This window comes from Heterodontus francisci, chromosome 7 (assembly GCF_036365525.1).
Source record: "Heterodontus francisci isolate sHetFra1 chromosome 7, sHetFra1.hap1, whole genome shotgun sequence".
Taxonomy (NCBI): Eukaryota; Metazoa; Chordata; class Chondrichthyes; order Heterodontiformes; family Heterodontidae; genus Heterodontus; species Heterodontus francisci.
In genome coordinates, this window is record NC_090377.1 from 114,906,856 (window position 1) to 114,929,967 (window position 23,112).

General features: G+C 45.0%; 1 protein-coding gene across 5 annotated transcripts in view; it reads left to right on the forward strand.

Annotated features, from left to right (window-relative positions):
- ube2f (ubiquitin-conjugating enzyme E2F (putative)) overlaps positions 1-23,112 on the forward strand; it is a 163,652-nt gene that overhangs the window by 47,795 nt on the left and 92,745 nt on the right. For all 5 annotated transcript variants that reach the window (XM_068035930.1, XM_068035928.1, XM_068035929.1 and 2 more), the window contains one exon: positions 7,148-7,177. In XM_068035930.1, coding sequence (XP_067892031.1) covers positions 7,148-7,177 — 30 coding nt within the window. The remainder of the gene's footprint in view (positions 1-7,147; positions 7,178-23,112) is intronic.

A 23,112-nucleotide genomic window follows, 5' to 3' on the forward strand; every position in this document is an offset into this window, starting at 1 on the left:
TATATACCACCAACAGCAAGGACCTAATACTGAGCTTTGTGGAACACCACTGGAAACCGCTTTCCATTCACAAAAACATGTGTCGACTACTACCATTTGTTTCCTGTCCCGAAGCCAATTCTGGATCCAACCAGCCACATTCCCCTGTATTCCATGGGCTTTCAATTTAAAGACCAGTCTGCCATGTGGAACCTTGTCAAATGCCTTACTAAAATCTATGTAAACCACACCGCACTACCCTCATCAATCCTCCTTGTTACTTCCTCTAAAAACTCAATCAAGTTAGTAAGACATGACCTTCCCTTAACAAATCCATGCTGACTATCCCTGATTATTCTGTGCCTTTCTAAGTGATAGTTTATCCTGTCCCTCAGAATAGATTCTAACAATTTACCCACCACCGAGGTCAGACTGACTGGCTTATAATTACCTGGCTTATCCCTCGCACCCTTTTTAAACAATGGTACAACGTTTGCAGACCTCCAATCATCTGGCACCTCGCTTTTATCTCGTGAGGATTTGAAGATGATCCTCAATGCATCCGTTATTTCATCCCTGGCTTCCTTTAGCAGCCTCGGATGCAAAACATCCAGTCCTGGCGATTTATCCACTTTCAGGGGTGTCAGACCCTCAAGCACTTCCTCTCTCGTTTTACTTGTCTGATATTTCACACTCCTCCTCTTTAACTGCAATGTCTGCATCAACCCTCTCCTTTGTGAAGACAGAGACAAAAAACTCGTTCAGAACCCTGCCCACATCTCCTGCATCCACGCATAAGTTCCCCTATATATTGCTGATAAGCCTTACCCTTTCCTTAGTTATGTGCTGATAAAACATCTTCAGGTTTTTTCCTTGATTTTACCTGCTAATAATTTTTCATGTCCTCTCTTTGCTTTTCTAATTTCCTTTTTTACTTCACCCCTGCACTTTCCATACTCCTCTAGGCTTTCTAATGTATTAAGATATTTGTGATCACCATAAGCTTTTTTTTTACTTTAACTTACCCTGTAAGCTTCTAGATAACCAGGGGGCTCTAGATTTGGCAGTACCACCCTTTATCTTTGTGGGGACATGCCTACACTGTGCCTGTAGTATCTTGCTCTTGAATGCCTCCCACTGGTTTGCCACTGATTTTTCTTCAAGAATCTGTATCGAGTCCACCTTTGCCAGATCACCTCTCAGTTTTGTAATATTTGCCTTCCCCCAATTTAGAACCTTTGCTTCTATTTCATCATTGTCCTTTTCCATGATTATGCTAAAACTAACTGTATTATGGTCACTATCTCCAAAATGGTCACCCACTGTTACTTCATGTACTTGCCCAGCTTCATTACCGAAAACTAAATCTAGAATTATGCCCCCTCTCGTTGGGCTTGTTATTTGCTGGCTAAAAAGGTTCTCTTGAATGCAGTTCAAGAATTTTGTGCCCCTCTGTACCCTTCACAATGTTTGTATCCCAGTCGATATTGGGGTAGTTGAAATCCCCAACCATCACTTCCCTAAAGTTATTGCACTCAGAAATTTGCCTACATATTTGTTCCTCTATTTCCCTCTCACTATTTGGGGGTCTATAGTACACTCCCAGTAACGTGGCTGCCCCCTTTTTATTTCTGAGCTCTGCCCATATGGCCTCGTTTGATTCATTGAGCATATCATCCCTCCTCAAAGCTGTTATTGGTCACTTGACTAATAATGCTACACCGCCCCCCCCCTTTTTTATCTCCCCCTATATCACGCCTGAATACTGTAAATCCAGGGATGATGTGCTGCCATTCTTGCCCCTCCTAAAGCTGTTTCCGTTATAGCAATGATATTGTGTTGCCATGTGTCTATCTGTGATCTCAACTCATCTGTTTTATTTACTATACTCTTTGCATTTAAATAAATACCCTTTAACACTGCCAAATTCCTGTGTTGCACACTTTTTAACTTTTTCTTCTTCTGTATTTTAGAATCCCTGGCCAATTTTGCTAATTTTCTGTGTCCTATTCCCTGCCCTGAAATTGTCCTATCTAAGACTATGCTCAGGTTCCCATCCCCCTGCCAATCTAGTTTAAACCATCCCCAACAGTACTAGCAAACCTTCCTGCAAGAATATCTGTCCCAGTCCTGTTCAGGTGCAGACCATCCATCTTATACAGGTCCCACCTACCCCAGAACTGGTCCCAATGCCCCAGAAACCTGAAGCCCTCCCTCTTGCACCATCTCTCCAGCCACGCAGTCATCTGGTGTATTTTCTTAATACTAAACTTACTAGCACATGGCCTTGGGAGTAATCCGGAGATTATTACCCCTTTTGTCCTGCTTGCTTATCTCTTTCCCAACTCCCTAAACTCAGCCTGTAGGACCCTATCCCTCTTTCTTGCTATATCGTTGGTCCCAATGTGGACCACGACCTCCGACAGTGCACCCTCACCCTCCAGAATTCATTTGGTGAACTAGCTAACAGGTCTAGGCTTTCAGTAGTGGCAAGTGCTTTAAAGAGTTCTTGATTTGCTTTTTTCTTGTCGAAATCATGTTGTGGACATCTGATTAAAAGTGCAATCTCCTGTCTGCTTTTTAAAATGCTTTAGAAAACTGATTTTGAAAGGATTTTGTGCTGTGTCTAGCACTTAGGATAACCATCATGATTGATCTTGTGTTTCTTTGTTGCATTTCATATACTGGTGTACCATTGCTGTTTTAGTGGGAAATACAATGCACAAATATCTTTCAGTGTGACAGGTGCTGGCGATTGGAGCTGACCAGTAACTACTGAAGTTGTATGCCAAGTGCGTGAAATCTGATATCCCATTGCAGCTTCCTGGCTGCAGGATTTCATGCTCATTGGCTGAAACCATCAGCCTGATAATCTGGTCCTGAATCGTGTAATGTAAGTGGTGACACCCACTGATCACATTGGATATGAAACATTCTCTGAACAGGGAAATGGAGGAAGCAGAAAGTATTGATTCATTCAAATGTAAATTAGATTTCATAAGATAACATTTTGGGGTACAATATATGAGTAATATGAGACATGATGTCTTAAATATGGCATGCTTCAGGGAACAGGTGACTTTGATCTTGCAGTTCCCAAAACTTTCCACGGGTTTTCCTGACCTTGGTGTACAGGCACAATTTCAAATTATGTGGATGATATGAAACTTAGATGCATTGTGAACTGTGAGGAGGATAGTGTAGAACTTCAAAGGGACATAGACTAGTTGGTCTAGAATGGGCAGACTAGTTGGTCTAGAATGGGCGGACAAGTGGCAGATGAAGTTCAATACGGAGAAATGTGAAGTAATTCATTTTGGTAGGAAGAAAGCGGAGAGATAATATAAAATAAAGGGTAGAACAGGAGCAGAGGGACCTGGGGTATATGTGCATAAGTTATTGAAGGTGGCAGGACCGGTTGAGAGAGCGGTTAATAAAGCATATAGTATCCTGGGCTTTATTAATAGGGGCATAGAGTACAAGAGCAAGGAGGTTGTGTTGAACTTGTATAAGACACTAGCTCAGCCTCAGCTGGAGTATTGCCTCCAGTTCTGGGTTCTGCACTTTAGGAACGATGTGAAAGCATTGGAGAAAGTACAGAAACGATTGACAAGAATGGTTCCAGGGATGAGGAACTTCAGTTATGAAGATAGATTGGAGAAGTTAGGACTGTTTTCCTAACACCCAGCTCTGCCTCACCATCACCTCTACCTCACCACCAGCTCTCTCAACCCCTCTATCCCTCTGATTTGTCACTGTGCTTGTCTGGCGTCCAATGTTGGAAGAGCAGACATTTTCTCCAATTAGACATCGGAAAGATTGAAATCGTTTTCTTTGATCTCGAGCACAAACTCTGTTCCCTAGTCACTGACTCCAGTCACTGTTGTAATGTAGGAAATACGGCAACCAATGTGCGCACAGCAAGCTCCACCAATGTGATAAAGACCGGGTAATCTGTTTTTATTGATGTTGATTGAGGGATAAATTAGAGAACAGAGGGCTGAGAGGAGATTCGATAGAGGTATTCAAAATCATGAGGTGTCTGGACAGAATAGAAAGGGAAAAACTGTTCCCACTTGTGAAAGGATTGAGAAAGAGAAGGCACAGATTTAAGATAATTGGCGGAAGAAGCAAAAGTGACATGAGGAAGAACATTTTCATGCAGCAAGTGGTTAAAGTCTGGAACGTATTGCTTAAGAATGTAATGGAGGCAGGTTCAATTGAAGCATTCAAAAGGGATCTAGATTGTTATCTGAAAAGGAAGAATGTTCAGGGTTACGGGGAGCAGGCGGGGGAATGGCACTAGGTGAATTGCTCATTCGGAGAGCTGGTGCAGACAAGATGGGCCGAATAGCCGCCTCCTGCACTGTAACAGTTCTGTGATTTTATGATTCTGAAGTGTCAGCCTAGATTTTTGTGCTCAAGCTGCCGGAGTGGGCCTCGACACCACAACAAGAGAGCCTCGGCTGATACTTAATCAGTCCTCATGCATGCAAGTTGTAGGACAGTTATGTCCCAGTTAACCATGGACCGGTTAGCCTTTCAACTGGGGACAAACTGTTAGAATCCATAATGCAAGATAAAATTAGTGACCATTTAGAAATACAAAGTTTCTACAAAGAATGACAGCATGGATTTGAGAAGTGGGAAAGCTAATTGGAATGCAAATAATATAATGTATATGGATTTTCAGAACATGTTTGATACAGTGTCACACTTTATATAAAAAAACATAAGCAATATGCTGTAAAAGGAAATGTAGCAGCATGAATAGAAAGGAAATAGTTGGTGTAAATGGATGTTGCCCAGACTGGAGAAGTGTTGAAGTGGCGTAGGTTATTATCAGGGAAGGTGGCCAGGTCAGGCAGGGGAGAGGAAGGACTGGGCCGGGGGGGTGGAGCTAGGCAAGGAGTGCCAGGCAAGGAATGGAGACAGAGAAGAGGGGCTGGGCCAAGGCGCAAGGTCAGTGGAATTTTGAGTTGTATTTGTGGGGAATTGTGATGATCTGAATTACTATTGGTTATCAAGTAGTGTATATATGAAAAGGAAATTTGTTCTGTGCATGTATTCTAGGCCCACAGTTACAAGGCCTGGCTGTACCTACAGTAACTCGCTCTGCTGGGGAAAGCTTTAGTTCCTCAATCGACTCCTATCCATCCAGTCGTAGTCAGAGAATCACCTGCAGTGGCTTCTCTGGAGTACCCCAAGGATCTATCCATGGGCCCCTCCTATTTCTCATCAAATGTTGCCTCTCAGAGACATCATCTGAAAACTCAATGTTCCACATGTTTGCTGGTGACACCCAGCTCTGCCTCACCATCACTTCTACCTCACCACCAACTCTCTCAACCCCTCTATCCCTCTGATTTGTCACTCTGCTTGTCTGGCATCCAATGTTGGATGAGCAAAAGTTTTCTCCAATTAGACATCAGGAAGATTGAAGCCCTTTTCTTCGATTTCGAGCACAAACTCTTCCCTGGCCACTGACTCCATCTCTCTCCCTGGCAACTCTCTGAGGTTGAATCACCTGTTCTCAGCTTTGGTATTGTATATGACCCTGAAATGAAGTTCCAACCACATGACACCCCAAAGCGCTTCACAGCCAATGAAGTACTTTGGAAGTGAGGTCACTATTGTAATGTAGAAAACATGCCAACCAGTTTGCACACAGCAAGCTCCCACAAACATCAGTGTGATAATAACCGGATAATCTGTTTTTATTGATGTTGGCTGTGGGATAAATATTGGCCAGGGCACTGGGGATAGCTCCCCAGCTCTTCTTCGAAATAGGGCCATGGGAGTTTTTTACATTTGCCTGAGAATGCAGGCGAGACCTCGGTTTAACATCTCACCCGATAGATGGCACCTCCGCAGACATATCCACGCCATCACCAAGGCCACTTCCTTCCACCTCTGTAATATCGCCTGTCTCAGCCTCTGCCTCTGGTCCTCTGCTGCTGAAACCCTCATCCATGTCTTTGTTATCTTTGGACTCGGCGATTTCAATCTTTCCCTGGGCGGCCTCCCACCTTGCACCGTCTGTAAACTTGAGCTTATTCAAAACTCTTGCCTGTATCATAACTCGTACGTCACTCTTGTTCGCCCATCACCCCTGTGCTTGTGACGTATATTGGCTCCCAGTCCAGCAACACTTTGATTTTAAAATTCTTATCCTTGTTTTTAAATCCCTCCATGGTCCCACCTCCTTATCTCTGTAACCTTCTCCAGTCCTACAAGCCACTTGGATCTCTGCCCTCCTCCAATTCTGGCCTCTTGCACATCCCTGATTTTAATCACTCTACCATTGGTGGCCATGCCTTCAGCTGCTTCAGACCTAAGCTCTGGAATTCCTCCCCTACATCTCTCTACCTCTGTAGTTCGCTTTCCTCCTTAAGGCGCTCTTTAAAACTGACCTCTTTGTCCAAGTTTTTGGTCATGTGTCCTAATATCTCCTCCTGTGGTTCTGTGTCAAATTTTGTTTGATAATACACCAGTGAAGTGCCTTGGGACATTTTACTACGTTAAAGCCACTATATAAATACAAGTTATTGTACTGCTTCAGCTTTGTTTTTCATCTGGACTTCAGGCTGTTAATTTCACTGAAGTTGGGAGTGGGACCAGGCTGTGTGGAAGATAAGAAAGACCAGGATGTTAAGTACAAAGTTCTCTGAATATACAAATAGATAAAGCATAAAAATAGCAACAATATTGTAGGTTTTATAAATATGGACATAGAGTACAAGAGTACAAGTCATGAAGAAAATTAAAATCATCACCAAGGTAGTGAGCAGAGAGGTTAGGAGAAATTTCTTTACAGAGAGTTGTTGGCGCTTGGAATGCTTTGCCACAGGCAGTGGTTCAGATAGCCTTTTTCTGTGCTGTGAACCTCCTGTAGTTTTACAGTGGATTCTCTGATCAGTAGCTACTATCTGGCCAGGGTGAGGTTGAGGACAGAGAAGAGCTGGTATCTGGCTGGTGGCCATGGAACTGGGAGAGGGGGGTGAAGAACAGAAATTGGGCAGAGAATTAAACTAGGGAGCCAAAATCTGGAGAGAGATTGGTAAACAGTTCATACATCTTGTTGTTAGTTGCGCTGCTAACTATTCTTTTTGTATGTGGACTTTTAATTTCAACTGGATATTAATCCTGTGTCTCTCTCTTCCACTAGAAGTTGCAGAACTTGAAGCAAACCTACCCAGTAAGTAAAACATTTATCTATTTCTTATAACCTTGACCTTAAAGTGACATTAAGAATACACTCACTGTGCTTAAATAAATAGAACTTTTTGTTGGACAGAGGGGATATTGCGAAGAGTGCTTTGAGGGCTACTGGGTTTGCAGGGGAGCGAAGTTGGGCACTGAGTTTACGGGGAGTGAAGTTGGGCACTGGGTTTGAGGGGAGCGAGGTTGGACACTGGGTTTGTGAAGAGTGAGGTTGGGCACTGGGTTTGCAGGGAGTGAGGTTGGGCACAGTTTGCGGGGTGTGAGGCTGGGCAGTGGGTTTACGGGGAGTGAGGTTGGGCAGTGGGTTTGAAGGGGATTGAGAGTTTTTGGACTGGGTTTCAAGGAGGCAGGTTCCTAGGGGTGAGTTTGGGGCTGGAAGACTGATTTTGAGAGATTCAGACATAGAGTTACGGGAAAGATGGGCACAAATTTTTTTTATTCATTTGTGGGATGTTGGCATTGCTCGCTAGGCCAGTATTTATGCCCATCCCTAATTGCCCTTGAACTGAGTGGCTCGCTAGGCCATTTCAGAGGGCATTAAGAGTCATTGATGTGGGTCTGGATTCACATTTAGGCAAGACCAGGTAAGGACGGCAGATTTCCTTCCCTAAAGGGGATTAGTGAACTGGATGGGTTTTTACAACAATCGATGATAGTTTCATGGCACCATTCATGAGACCAACTTTCAATTCCAGATTTTTTTGTAGTTAATTAATTGAATTTAAATTCCACCAGTGCCGTAGTGGGATTTGAACCGGTGTCCCCAGGACATTCGTCTGGCCTCTGGATTACTAGTTCTGTAACATTACCACTATGCCACTGTCTCCCCAACTCTCCAACTGACGTTTGTGAGGAATTTGCATCAAATAAAAGGGACATATAAGGCAAACAGAGGCCGATTATTTCCACTTGGGAAATCAGAAACACAATGCCAGGATCTGTGGGTAAAAAACATTTACAGAAAGAGGGGATTAAAAAGAACTTTTTCACAGAGATTTCTTGGAATGTGAAATGTTTGGAGCAAGTGATGATTGTAGCTAAAGCAATGACAGCATTCTGTAGAGACTGCATAATTACTGAAAGGTTATAAAAGGATCCACGCAGAAAGGATGATAATGGTGCTGAGTAAAACCAGCCTTCAAGGGGGACTTACATTTAGTTCAGAAAAACATTGCGGTCGGGGGGGATTTGAATGACTATTCCCTCTGCTGAAATTTCCAATTTACAATTACCAGATAACCAAGATAACACGAACAATGAGGTTTGTGAAATAAAAATAGAAATTGTTGGAATTTGTCAGCAGGTCTGACAGCATCAGTGGAGAGAGAAACAGAGTTAACGATCGGGATTTTATCTGGGCGACGGGAGTCTCGACCTCCAGCGAAACGCTACCGAGAACCCTGCGTCACCCCTTCTGTTTTTTTTACAACTATCGACAATGGTTTTTAATTACAGATTTATTAATTGAATCCAAATTTCACCACCTGCCATGGTGTGAGTAGAACCCATGTCCCCAGAGAATTAGCCTGGGCTCTGGATTACTCGCCACCGCCTGGGACACAACAACACGTTTGCAGACTTTGGAGAGGATTGGGAAGTTGAGGAAAGCGAGGTTGGGGATAGGGTGACAGTTAGCAAGGACAGAGGGGGTGACGGGTGGTTTATTTGAAGGGAGGGATGGTAATGGCACTTTTGAAAGGGAGCATGACAGTACCTGAAAAGAAGGAACCATTTACAGTGTCAGCTAGCATGATGAGGTGAAGGAAATGGGTTGTCAGCAGGTTAGTGCGAATGGGGTCAAGGCACAGGAAGTGGATCGCGTGGAAAAGATCAGATCTAAGCTCTGCAGTCCTGCCGCATCCAGTTGTGAATGATGGTGGACAATTAAGCAACTAACAGGAGGAGGAGGCTCCACAAATATCCTCACCCTCAACAATGGGGGAGCCCAGCACATCAGTGCAAAAGACAAGGCTGAAGCATTTGCATCCATCTTCAGCCAAAAGTGCCGAGTGGATGATGCATCTCTGCCTCCTCCTGAGGTTCCCAGCATCACAGATGCCAGTCTTCAGCCAATTGATTCACTCCACATGATATCAAGAAATGGCTGAAGGCACTGGATACTACAAAGGCTATGAGCGCTGACAACTTGACAGCAATAGTACCGACGACTTGTGCCCCAGAACTAGCCGTGCCCCTAGCCAAGCTGTTCCAGTACAGCTACAACACTGGGATCTACCTGGACAATGTGGTAAATTGCCCAAGTATGCCCTGTGCACAAAAAGCAGGACAAATCCAACAAATTACAACTCTATCAGTCTATTCTCGATCATCAGCAAAGTGATGGAAGGTGTCGTCGACAGCACTATCAAGCGGCACTTGCTCAGCAATAACCTGCTCACTGACACTCAGTTTGGGTTCCAGCAAGGCCACTCAGCTCCTAACCTCATTACAGCCTTGGCCCAAATATGGATAAGAGAGCTGAACTCAAGAGGTGGGAGTGACTGTCCTTGACATCAAGGCAGCATTTGACCGAGTATGGCATCAAGGAGCCCTAGCAAAACTGAAGTCAATGGGAATCAGGGAGAAAACTCTCTGCTGGTTGGAGTCATACCTAGCACAAAGGAAGATGGTTGTGGTTGTTGGAGGTCAATCATCTCAGTCCCCGAACATCACTGCAGGAGTCCCTCAGGTAGTGTCCTAGGCCCAACCATCTTCAGCTGCTTCATCAATGACCTTCCCTCCATCATATGGTCAGAAATAGGGATGTTCGCTGATTGCACGATGTTCAGCACTATTTGCGACTTCTCAGATACTGAAGCAGCTCGTGTTGATATGCAGCTAGACCGGGACAACATCCAGGCTTGGCCTGATAAGTGGCAAATAATACTCATGCCACACAAGTGCTGGGCAATGATCATCTCAAACAAGAGAGAATCTCACCATCTCCCCTTCATGATCAATGCTATTACCATCGCTGAATCCCCTGCTATCAATGAAACTGAACTGGAGTAGCCACTTAAATACTGTGGCTACAAGAGCAGGTCAGAGGCTGGGAATTCTGCAGCGAGTAACTCCCCTCTCGTCTCCCCAATGTCTGTCCACCATCTACAAGGCACAAGTCAGGGGTGTGATGGAATAATTTCCACTTGTCTTGATGGGTGCAGCTCCAACAACACTCAAGAAGCTCGACACCATCCAGGACAAAGCAGCCCACTTGATTGGCACCCCATCCACCACCTTCAATATTCACTCCCTTCACCACCGATGCACAGTGGCAGCAGTGTGTACCAGCTACAAGATGCAGTGCAGCAACTCACCAAGGCTCCTTCGACAGCAACTTCCAAACCTGTGACATCTACCACCCGAAGGACAAGGGCAGCAGAAGCATGGGAACACCACCACCTGCAAGTTCCCCTCCAAGCCACGCACCATCTTGACCTGGAATAATATCGCCGTTCCTTCACTGTCCTTAGGTCGAAATCCTGGAACTACCTTCCTGACAGCACTATGGTTGTACCTACACCACAAGCACTGCAGCAGTTCAAGATGGCGGCTCACCACCACTCAAGGGCTTTTAGGGATGGGCAATAAATGCTGGCCTAGCCAGCAATGCCCACGTCCCATGAACGAATAAAAGAAAAATAAGTTTGGATAGGACATGGGATGGGGTTAGGGATGGTGGGTGGTGTGGACATAAGAGGGAAACTAGAGAAATATGTAGGTTCAGGTTAGTGCAAGCTGGAACCTTAAGAGAGATTTGTCTTGGTGGACAAAGGGTAAGGGAAGCAGCAAAAGTGTCTGAACAGATGATGTGAACCTTTGTGACAAAGAAGTCTATGAGCTCCTCACGCTTCTTATTGGAGATGAGGGTGGCGGAAGCAAGGAAGAGGGGTTTTATGGAACATGGTTGATAGTGGAGAAAAGAAGCTGAGGGTTGTCTTTGCTCTCTCCAGGATGATCCCAGAGTAGTAAGCAATTTTTCAAGAGAAGAGAAGGGCCTGATGGCGCTTCATGCGGTCCAGCCAGATCTGGTGAAGCATGTCTAAACCATTGTCCTGCAGATAGTCAAATCTACATGCCTTGGTCTTGAGGGAGCGAAGATGGGGGCATGCCAGTGGAAATGACCAGAGTGGGAAAGGGTACAGACTTTACTGAGGACAAAGGCATCAAAGGATAGAGATGGGAGAGCAGATTCACAGCTGCTGAAGTATCGTTCTGAATGAATGAGCTGGCAGCTGGAAAGTGCAACTGTAAGTGGCTTGGGGGAAAGCTTTTCCGGGATGGATGCAGAACAAAGTGGAGTTGTAACTTGACTAGGGGCCAAGAACTAGGGGTCACTGTTTAAAAATAAGGGGTCACCCATTTAAGACAAAGATGAGGAAAACTTAGAGGGTCATGAGTCTTTGGAACTTTCTTTCTCAAAAGGCGGTGGAAGCAGAGTCTTTGAATATTTTTAAGGCAAAGGTAGATAGATTCTTGCTAAGCAAGGGAGTTGAAGGTTATCGAGGGTAGGTGGGAATGTGGCGTCGAGGTTACAATCAGATCAGACATGATCTTATTGGACGGCGCAGCAAGCTACTCCTGCTCCTAATTTGTATGTTCGTATGTATGGTCGTTAAGGGGATATGGGTAGTGAGAGATAGAAGGAAGTGATCGGAAATTGCCTTGTCTGTGACTGAGGCCATGGCAGTAGAGAGGACACGTGAGATGGCGGGGTTGAGGGGGTGGCTGTGAATATAAGTCGGAGATATGGTCAAGCATAATATATTTCTTCTGCTTGGGTCAATGCCTATCTACTTCAAGAACAAGAAATTGCAGAGCTCTATGTTGCCATGATGCTTATATTTTTATACTTTAAATAATGTGCATGCATTTCTGAGGTGACATTTTTACTTCTGCTAATTTCTGTCATCCTGTACCTTCTTCTTCTTTGGGCCTCCTTATCTCGAGAGACAATGGATACGCGCCTGGAGGTGGTCAGTGGTTTGTGAAGCAGCGCCTGGAGTGGCTATAAAGGCCAATTCTGGAGTAACAGGCTCTTCCACAGGTGCTGCAGAGAAATTTGTTTGTTGGGGCTGTTGCACAGTTGGCTCTCCCCTTGCGCCTCTGTCTTTTTTCCTGCCAACTACTAAGTCTCTTCGACTCGCCACAATTTTACCCTGTCTTTATGGCTGCCCGCCAGCTCTGGCGAATGCTGGCAACTGACTCCCACGACTTGTGATCAATGTCACACGATTTCATGTCGCGTTTGCAGACGTCTTTATAACGGAGACATGGACGGCCGGTGGGTCTGATACCAGTGGCGAGCTCGCTGTACAATGTGTCTTTGGGGATCCTGCCATCTTCCATGCGGCTCACATGGCCAAGCCATCTCAAGCGCCGCTGACTCAGTAGGGTGTATAAGCTGGGGATGTTGGCCGCTTCAAGGACTTCTGTGTTGGAGATATAGTCCTGCCACCTGATGCCAAGTATTCTCCGAAGGCAGCGAAGATGGAATGAATTGAGACGTCGCTCTTGGCTGGCATACGTTGTCCAGGCCTCGCTGCCGTAGAGCAAGGTACTGAGGACACAGGCCTGATACACTCGGACTTTTGTGTTCCGTGTCAGTGCGCCATTTTCCCACACTCTCTTGGCCAGTCTGAACATAGCAGTGGAAGCCTTACCCATGCGCTTGTTGATTTCTGCATCTAGAGACAGGTTACTGGTGATAGTTGAGCCTAGGTAGGTGAACTCTTGAACCACTTCCAGAGCGTGGTCGCCAATATTGATGGATGGAGCATTTCTGACATCCTGCCCCATGATGTTCGTTTTCTTGAGGCTGATGGTTAGGCCAAATTCATTGCAAGCAGACGCAAACCTGTCGATGAGACTCTGCAGGCATTCTTCAGTGTGAGATGTTAAAGCAGCATCGTCAGCAAAGAGGAGTTCTCTGATGAGGACTTTCCGTACTTTGGACTTCGCTCTTAGACGGGCAAGGTTGAACAACCTGCCCCCTGATCTTGTGTGGAGGAAAATTCCTTCTTCAGAGGATTTGAACGCATGTGAAAGCAGCAGGGAGAAGAAAATCCCAAAAAGTGTGGGTGCGAGAACACAGCCCTGTTTCACACCACTCAGGATAGGAAAGGGCTCTGATGAGGAGCCACCATGTTGAATTGTGCCTTTCATATTGTCATGGAATGAGGTGATGATACTTAGTAGCTTTGGTGGACATCCGATCTTTTCTAGTAGTCTGAAGAGACCACGTCTGCTGACGAGGTCAAAGGCTTTGGTGAGATCAATGAAAGCAATGTAGAGGGGCATCTGCTGTTCACGGCATTTCTCCTGTATCTGACGAAGGGAGAACAGCATGTCAATAGTCAACTGGACCCATACTGTGTGACACTTGCCCATGGCAAAAAGTGAGGTTTGGGTCACGTGTTATTCAGATTTACAAAGTGATAATCTGAAGTTGATTAAATGGAAATAGTCCGTGCAGTATTTGCATGTGTTTGATCAAACAGAGATCCAATGTTACTGAGATCAGAATTACCCCTGGGTCACGGAATGACTCTGAGCCTCCCTATCCCAGGGAGTTCCTGTGGTAATACGATGAAGTTCTTACTAATTTCCACATGAGCTTTCCTATGTTATAAACATCTGATTGCAATTTAAGAATAATTTGCTGCTATCTTGCTCAGTGTCTTGCGTCAGTTGAACAGATGGAAACTATTAGTTACTTTCTTATTCCACCCTCTGCAAATATACTTCTTTTAGTCCTTGTGTAGTCATGCTGTTCATCCACATGTACTTTACAGAATTATTCACAGTGGTATTAGGAAAATACCTCATTTAAATCTGCTTATTGCACCAAATTATAGTTTTCCCTTCTAAATTTTGGTCCTTGTTATCCTTCTCATCATCAAATGAGGCCATATGGGTGAGATCAGAAATAAAAAAGGGGCAGCCACACTACTAGGAGTGTAATATAGATCTTCAAATAGTGAGAAGGAGATAGAGGAACAAATATGTAGGAAAATATCTGAGTGCAAAAACTATGGGGCAATAATAGTTGGGAATAATATCAACTGAGATACAAACAGTGTGAAGAGCACAGAGGGCACAGAATTCTTGAACTGCATTCAAGAGAACTTTTTTAGCCAGCACATAACAAGCCCAACGAGAGGGGGTGCAATTCTAGATTTGGTCTTCGGTAATGAAGCTGGGCATCTGGATGAAGTAGCAGTGGGTGACCATTTTGGAGATAGCGACCATAATACAGTTAGTTTTAGGACAAAGGTAAAACAGGAGTAAAGGTTCTAAATTGGGGGAAGGAAAATTTTACAAAACTGAGAGGTGATCTGGTGAAAGTAGAGTGGATACAGCTACTTGAAGGAAAGTCAGTGGCAAACCAGTGGGAGGCATTCAAAAGCGAGATTCTACAAGCACAGTGTAGGCATGTCCCCACAAAGATAAAGGGTGGTACGGCCGAATCTAGAGCCCCTGGTTATCTAGAAGCTTACAGGGTAAGTTGAAGCAGAAAAAGAAAGCTTATGACAATCACAAAAAACTTAATACTTTGGAAAACTTAGAGGAGTATAGAAAATGCAGGGGTGAAGTAAAAAAGGAAATTAGAAAAGCAAAGAGAGGACATGAAAAATTATTGGCAGGTAAAATCAAGGAAAACCCAAAGATGTTTTATCAGTACATTAAGAACAAGAGGATAACTAAGGAAAGGGTAAGGCCTATCAGAGATGTACAAGGGAATTTACACGTGGATGCAGAAGATGTGGGCAGGGTTCTTAATGAGTTTTTTGTCTCTATCTTCACCAAGGAGAGGGTTGATGCAGACATTGTAGTGAAAGAGGAGGAGTGTGAAATATTAGATATGATGAGCATAATGAGAGAGGAAGTACGAGAGGGTTTGACATCCTTGAAAGTGGATAAATTGCCAGGGCTAGATGCCTGCATCCCAGGTTGTTAAAGGAAGCCAGGGAGAAAATAGTGGATGCGCTGAGGATCATCTTCAAATCCCCACTGGAAAAGGGTGAGGTGCCAGATGATTGGAGGTCTGCGAACGTTATACCATTGTTTAAAAAGGGTGCGAGGGATAGGCCAAACAATTATAGGCTGGTCAGTCTGACCTCGGTGGTGGGTAAATTATTAGAATCAATTCTGAGGGACAGAATAAACTGCCACTTAGAAAGGCACGGATTAATCAGGGATAGTCAGTATGGATTTGTTAAGGGGTCATGTCTTACTAACTTGATTGAGTTTTTTGAGGAAGTAACAAGGAGGATTGATGAGGGTAGTGCAGTGGATGTGGTTTACCTGGATTTTAATAAGGCATTTGACAAGGTCCCGCATGGCAGACTGGTCAGAAAAATAAAAGCCCATGGGATACAGGAGGATGTGGCAGGTTGGATCCAAAATTGGCTCAGTGAGAGGAAACTAAGGGTAGTAGTTGACGGATGTTTTTGTGAATGGAAAGCGGTTTCCAGTGGTGTTCCACAGGGCTCAGTATTGGGACCCTTGCTGTTTGTGGTATATATTAATGATTTGGACTTAGTTTGGGAGGCATGATTGGGAAATTTGCTGATGACACAGAAATTGGCCGTGTCATTGATAGTGAAGAGGATAGCAGTAGACTCCAGAATGTCATGCAGACCCTCACTTGCCAAGAAAGAGGACTATTAATTTTGCCACATGAAGATTTCTTTTAAACTGTTACTGGAGTGAAGAAAGAACTGGTTAAAAAAACCCACGATGGATCCTTGGCTGGAGAGACATTTTTGCATATTAACAGACAGTACTTGGAAAGGACAAAGGGGCAACTCTGTGCTCCAATTTAATCCACAATGGACTTTTGATTATCAGATGTTGAGGGTGGAGGAGCTTGCATTCCAGGCTAACTGCTAAGATGGCCGAGTACACAAACAGAAGTGGTCACATGACTAACCTGCTGGACCACCTGAGTTTTTTTTTTGAATTTGAACTTGCCACAGAGTTTTGAACTGGCAGAAAGCTCCTGGATTGAGAACATCTCTCTCCTGTCTGCTCTCATCTCTTGCTCACTGGCTTTGGAATCCATTGAAGACACATGAACCCCAAGAGAAAAATGTCTCCTACAGTGAACAAGGTTTAAGAAGAATGCTGGGCCCCAACGAAAATTAAGAATTACCTACAAAAGGACTCTACAGTGAGCTCAAAGCACAGTAACAAGAAACTCTTCAGATATTGCCTCAAACTTCACTACTTTTTTTTCCTGCTCTTTTCTTTCTCTATTTGCATGTGCGTATCGCGTATGCATGCTAGCGTGGGGTGCGGCGTGTATCCTTAGGCATTAACCGAATTAGAGTTTAAGTTTTAATAAATTTCACTTTTCTCCTTTAAACCTAAGAAAGCCTGTTTGTGCTCATTTCTTTGCCTTATAATTGGAAAGCGGTGAACAAGGATTCACCAAGGGGGAGCTCAAAACACTGTGTTTAAAATAAAACCCTGTTACAGTAAGACCAGGTGAAGGCTGAAAGGGACCCTTAGACACCTTTCTCACCTCGTCATAACAAGAATGATATCAATGGTTTGGTTGAGTGGGCAGAAAAGTGGCAAATGGAGTTCAATCCAGAGAAGTGTGAGGTAATGCATTTGGGGAGGGCAAACAAAGCGAGGTAATACACAATAAACAGGTGGATATTGAGAGGGGTAGAAGAAGTTAAAATCCTTGGGGTGCATGTCCACAGGTCCCTAAGGGTGGCAGGGCAGGTAGATAGAGTGCTGAAGAAGGCATATGGAATGCTTTCCTTTATTGACCGAGGTACAGAATGCAAAAGCAGGAATGTAATGCTGGAACTGTATAAAATGCTGGTTAGGTCACAGCTGGAGTATTGTGGACAGTTCTGGTCACCGCATTACAGGAAGGACATAATTGCTTTGGAGAGAGTACAGAGGAGATTTACAAGAATGTTGCCAGGCTTGAAAGGTGCAGCTATGAGGAAAGATTGGATCAGCTACGGTTGTTTTCCTTGGAACAGAGGAGGCTGAGGGGAGGCTTAATTGAGGTGTACAGAATTTTGAGGGGCCTAGATAGAGTAGATAGGAAGGACCTTTTTTCCCTCGCGGAGAGGTCAGTTACCAGGGAGCACATATTTAAGATGATTGGTAGAAGGATTAGAGGGGGCATTAGGAAAAACTTTTTCACCCAGAGGGTGGTAGGTGTCTGGAATTCGCTGCCAGGAACGGTGGTGGAGGCAGAAACCCTCAACTTATTTAAAAGGTACTTGGACCTGCACCTGAAGTGTTGTAACCTGCAAGACTACGGACCAGGTGCTGGAAGATGGAATTAGATTGGGCGGCTGGATTTTTCAGCTAGTGCAGACACAGTGGGCTGAATGGCCTCCTTCTGTGCCGTAATATTCCTATGGTTTTGTGGGTCGCCGGAAGGTGCTGACACATGCTGGGGTACAGTTCAATCGCTTCCCTTCTCCAGAAGTTGCTGACTCATGCTGGGGTACAGTTCCATGGCTGTTATTGCCCTCCAATGCATCACACGTGTTACCAATCTTCAACTCGAAGTCCCGACAGCAGCGGTTGATAGGATATTCCACTACAGGAGGAGCCACAACTGTGTTCAGTCATGCTGCTACTGGTGTCAACACATGCATGTCCCTACTGGGTCACTGGGTGGTGAACAGGAGCGGGAACACTAGCCGTGATATTTTTCTCCTTATCCCGGGGGACAGTGAGGCCACTTATAACTCCACATCTGTCTGGCTGAGATCAGCTGATTAAGCAAAGCCCGAGGATAACATGGCACCATGCTGGGCTGTTTAGCTCAGAGGTTCCTTCACACAAGTTCTGTGCATTCAGTTCAGGGCAATCATTCCAGGTTAAGTAGCTGCATAATGCCCAGATATGTCATCACAGCCATTGTAAGCTTCATGCTGATACATAGATCCAGATGGTTACAATCCAAAGTCCCTGAGAATCCTGGAATCTTGCCATCCTGTAAAGTTCCACAGCGGCCGTGTTGCTGCTGGTTGTCCTTAAAGAAGATGGAATTATTTGTTTGGTAAAGCAAGTCATTGTCGCTTTCTCAACCTTGTGGTTGATGTTGCCAGTGCTGAATGGTCTAATGCTCCTCTTTTTTCTTTTTCTTTTCTTTTGGGCCTCCTTATCTCGAGAGACAATGGATACGCGCCTGGAGGTGGTCAGTGGTTTGTGAAGCAGCGCCTGGAGTGGCTATAAAGGCCAATTCTGGAGTGACAGGCTCTTCCACAGGTGCTGCAGAGAAATTTGTTTGTTGGGGCTGTTGCACAGTTGGCTCTCCCCTTGCGCCTCTGTCTTTTTTCCTGCCAACTACTAAGTCTCTTCGACTCGCCACAATTTAGCCCTGTCTTTATGGCTGCCCGCCAGCTCTGGCGAATGCTGGCAACTGACTCCCACGACTTGTGATCAATGTCACACGATTTCATGTCGCGTTTGCAGACGTCTTTATAGCGGAGACATGGACGGCCGGTGGGTCTGATACCAGTGGCGAGCTCGCTGTACAATGTGTCTTTGGGGATCCTGCCATCTTCCATGCGGCTCACATGGCCAAGCCATCTCAAGCGCCGCTGACTCAGTAGTGTGTATAAGCTGGGGGTGTTGGCCGCTTCAAGGACTTCTGTGTTGGAGATATAGTCCTGCCACCTGATGCCAAGTATTCTCCGAAGGCAGCGAAGATGGAATGAATTGAGACGTCGCTCTTGGCTGGCATACGTTGTCCAGGCCTCGCTGCCGTAGAGCAAGGTACTGAGGACACAGGCCTGATACACTCGGACTTTTGTGTTCCGTGTCAGTGCGCCATTTTCCCACACTCTCTTGGCCAGTCTGGACATAGCAGTGGAAGCCTTACCCATGCGCTTGTTGATTTCTGCATCTAGAGACAGGTTACTGGTGATAGTTGAGCCTAGGTAGGTGAACTCTTGAACCACTTCCAGAGCGTGGTCGCCAATATTGATGGATGGAGCATTTCTGACATCCTGCCCCATGATGTTCGTTTTCTTGAGGCTGATGGTTAGGCCAAATTCATTGCAGGCAGACGCAAACCTGTCGATGAGACTCTGCAGGCATTCTTCAGTGTGAGATGTTAAAGCAGCATCGTCAGCAAAGAGGAGTTCTCTGATGAGGACTTTCCGTACTTTGGACTTCGCTCTTAGACGGGCAAGGTTGAACAACCTGCCCCCTGATCTTGTGTGGAGGAAAATTCCTTCTTCAGAGGATTTGAACGCATGTGAAAGCAGCAGGGAGAAGAAAATCCCAAAAAGTGTGGGTGCGAGAACACAGCCCTGTTTCACACCACTCAGGATAGGAAATGCTCCTCACAGACACTGGAAGTGCCAAGGCTTTGGCTACAGCTCACTTTGCAGCATGTGATACCAGTCCATTGCAGCCTTATTTGTGAATCTAAGGCACTGCCCCTCTGTCAGACAGGCATGTGCATCTCCCTCTGTAAATGTGGTCACAGGGTACTAGTAAATAAAGCACGGCTACCCGACCAGACCCGACATGTGTCGGGTTCGGGTCGGGTCTCTCTTCCGGGTCCGGCATTCGGGGTCGGGTCGGACATGGACACAGTGCTGCCTTTCTCAGGAAGGGAAGTAATCTTCAAAATTAACTTTATTATGGTAGTCGGATCAGGTCAGGCGCAGGAAAAAAATCAAAGGACTCGGGCCCAGGTCGGGCTCGGGTTGGACGTGGTCAGGTGGGGCCCGGGTCGGGTTTCAATTTCATACCCAAGCAGGCCTTTACTAGTGAATGTGCCTTTCGTACAACCTGACCTGGTGAAGGGGCAGGGTGCATGAATGGGAGCTTAATATTCAGAGCAAAAGGCCTCTAGAAAGGATAGGGAAAGGAAGAGTAGCAGCGATATTGCGAAAAGACAATTTAACAGCAGTTGAAGCTGAGTGGGCAGTAGAAACACTCTGGTTAGAATTAAGAAACAGCAAAGGATGCAAGACTGGTGAGAGTTGTCTACAGACCTCCTGACAGCAATGATGCACTAGTGGGACGAATAGAGATCAGAGAAGCATGTAGCAAAAGCAAAGTGGTTATCAGGGAAATTTTAACTTAGACAGAAACTGAGGGATGCCAAGCAGCTCAAGTTATAAAGGATTTATAGAGTATATGCGGGACCATTTTCTGACAAAATATGTTTAAAAACTGACCAGAGAATAGGCCTTACCAGATTTAGTAATGGTAACAAGCCATGATTAATTAATAGTCTGAAAGTAAGAGAGCATCTTGCAGTGACCATAACATGATAGATTTTGGCACTAAGTTCAACGAGGAACTTGTTGCGGTACAGTGGCGCAGTGGTTAGCACCGTAGCCTCACAGCGCCAGGGATCCGGGTTCAGTTCTGGGTACTGCCTGTGTGGAGTTTGCAAGTTCTCCCTGTGACCGCGTGGGTTTCCACCGGGTGCTCCGGTTTCCTCCCACAGCCAATAGTGGGTATCTGGAATGAGCGCCTGAGGAGGTGGTGGAGGCAGGAACAGTAGCGACATTTAAGAGGCATCTGGACAGGTACTTGAATGAGCAAGGCATAGAGGGATATGGAATTAATGCAGGCAGGTGGGATTAGTATAGATAGGCATTATGGTCGGCATGGAAGCGGTGGTCCAAAGGGCCTGTTTCTATGCTGTACGACGCTATGACACTATAGGAATATGGAATTGGTGTAGGATTAGTGTAAAACGGGTGGTTGATGGTCGGCACAGACTCGGTGGGCCGAAGGGCCTGTTTCAGTGCTGTATCTCTAAACTAAACTAAACTAAACTAAACTATGACTTGCAGGTTGATAGGTAAATTGGCCATTGTAAATTGTCCCTAGTGTAGGTAGGTGGTAGGACAATGGTGGGGATGTGGTAGGGAATATGGGATTAATGTAGGATTAGTATAAATGGGTGGTTGAAGGTCAGCACAGACTCGGTGGGCCGAAGGGCCTGTTTCAGTGCTGTATCTCTCTAAGGAGAAAGATCCCACACAAATCAATGTTTTAAACTTGTTAGGGTGATTTCGAAGGAATGAGATGTTAAGCACATTAAACTGAGCTGAGCTGTAAACCTACAGAAAGCAGTGGGACGAATTCAAAGAATCATTTCCTGCAATATAAGGCCAATACATACCCCTAGGGAGAAAAACTTCCACTTGTACCTGATCAACAAGTGAGCAGGACATGTGCCTCATGGGCAAGATAAGCTAAGAGTGAGGGGAAATAGGGAAGCAGGACAAAGATGTGGGTTCAGGGCTAGAGCAGGGTGGAACCTTGGAGAAAGCTCAGCATGATGGGCAATGGGAAAGGAGGATGCAGCAGAGGCAGCTGAACAGACATTCTCAATTTTGGTGACATTGAAGTCCAAGAGCTCCTCGTGCTTGCTGTTGAAGGTGAGGGTGGAAGAGCAGGGGAGAGGGATTTAAGGAGACGGTTTTTAATGAAGAAGCTGGGGGTTATCTTTGCTCTCCAGGATGATACTGGAGGAGTGAGCAAGACCTTTATTTGGTCCAACCAGATGAATGGCAAAATCAGTTTGTGCAGAAATATGTTCAAGTCTGTGCCTCTTTGACTTGAAGAAGCAAAGATGGGCACCATTCCAGAGGGGAAATTCAGGGTGAGAGAGAGTAAGGGTTTTACTGGGGACACAGTTGTCACAGTCAGGTGAGGGAGTGATTGAACAGATCGACAGCTGCAGAAACATTGTGGCAAATGGAAGGCATCTGCTAGACATTTGGGAGATTTAAAGGATTGTAAAATTGTAACCGTTGGAAGTGACTTGAAGAGTTGTGTCCGGTAATTAATATTCAGGATTTTACTGGTACAGGAACATTGGCCATCCACAGAATTATGTAAGCGAGTGAGAGATAGGACTGACTGTATTACAGTGTGTGTTGAGCACGAAATTGGCATTGAACTTTCAAATAATACGCTTAGACCATTTGCGAATCAGTCACTGTGAGTGGAATGTCAGAGCAGGTAAACAGTGATGGGTTACATACGAACATGTGAATTAGGAGCAGGAGTAAGCCACTTGGCCCCTCAAGCCTGCTCCGCCATTCCGTAAGTTCATTGCTGAACTGATTGCGCACATTTCCACCTACCTCTGATAACCTTTCACCCCCTTGCTTATCAAGAATACTCTTGTACTCTAATTTTTCCCTCCTTATTAATCTTTTAGTCGTTCTTTGCTGCTTTTTATATTCTGTCCAATCTTCTGACCTGCATCCCATTTTTGTGCAATTACATACTTTTTCTTTAAGTTTGATACTATCTTTAACCTTTTTAGTTAACCACGGATGGTGGGTCCCCCCCTTGGAATTTTTATTTCTCGTTGGAATGTATCTATTCTGTTTATTCTGAAATATCCCCTTAAATGTCTGCGATTGTATCTCTGTTGACCTATTCCTTAACCTACTTTGCCAGTTAACTTTTGCTAGCTCTGCTTTCATGCCCACGTAATTGCCGTTATTTAAGTTTAAAATACTAGTCTTAGTCCCACTCTACTCTCCCTCAAACTGCTGTCAAGGCCTTTGCAGTATCCAGTGCCTTCAGCTGTTTCTTGATATCATGTGGAGTGAATTGGATTGTTTCCATTAGTCATTGAGACAGAAATAAAAAGCACAAGAATTCAAGATAATCACAAAAAGAATTTAAGGGCAGGCTAGAAAAAGAATCTGCACTCAGCGGGAGGTTAGAATGGAAAAAATCAGAGCACATGAATCCTTCCACAAGAGATACAATTGGTGGAAAAAGAATATTAAAGGCAACTGGAAGCAAGCAGAATATTGGGAGAAGGTTAGGTATCTGATGTGGAGGTGGATATCGGTGCACACTTTATGAGCCTACTGGTCTGTTTCTGTTCTGTAACAGTCTGTGACTTGATGAGCTGTTTCTGTACTG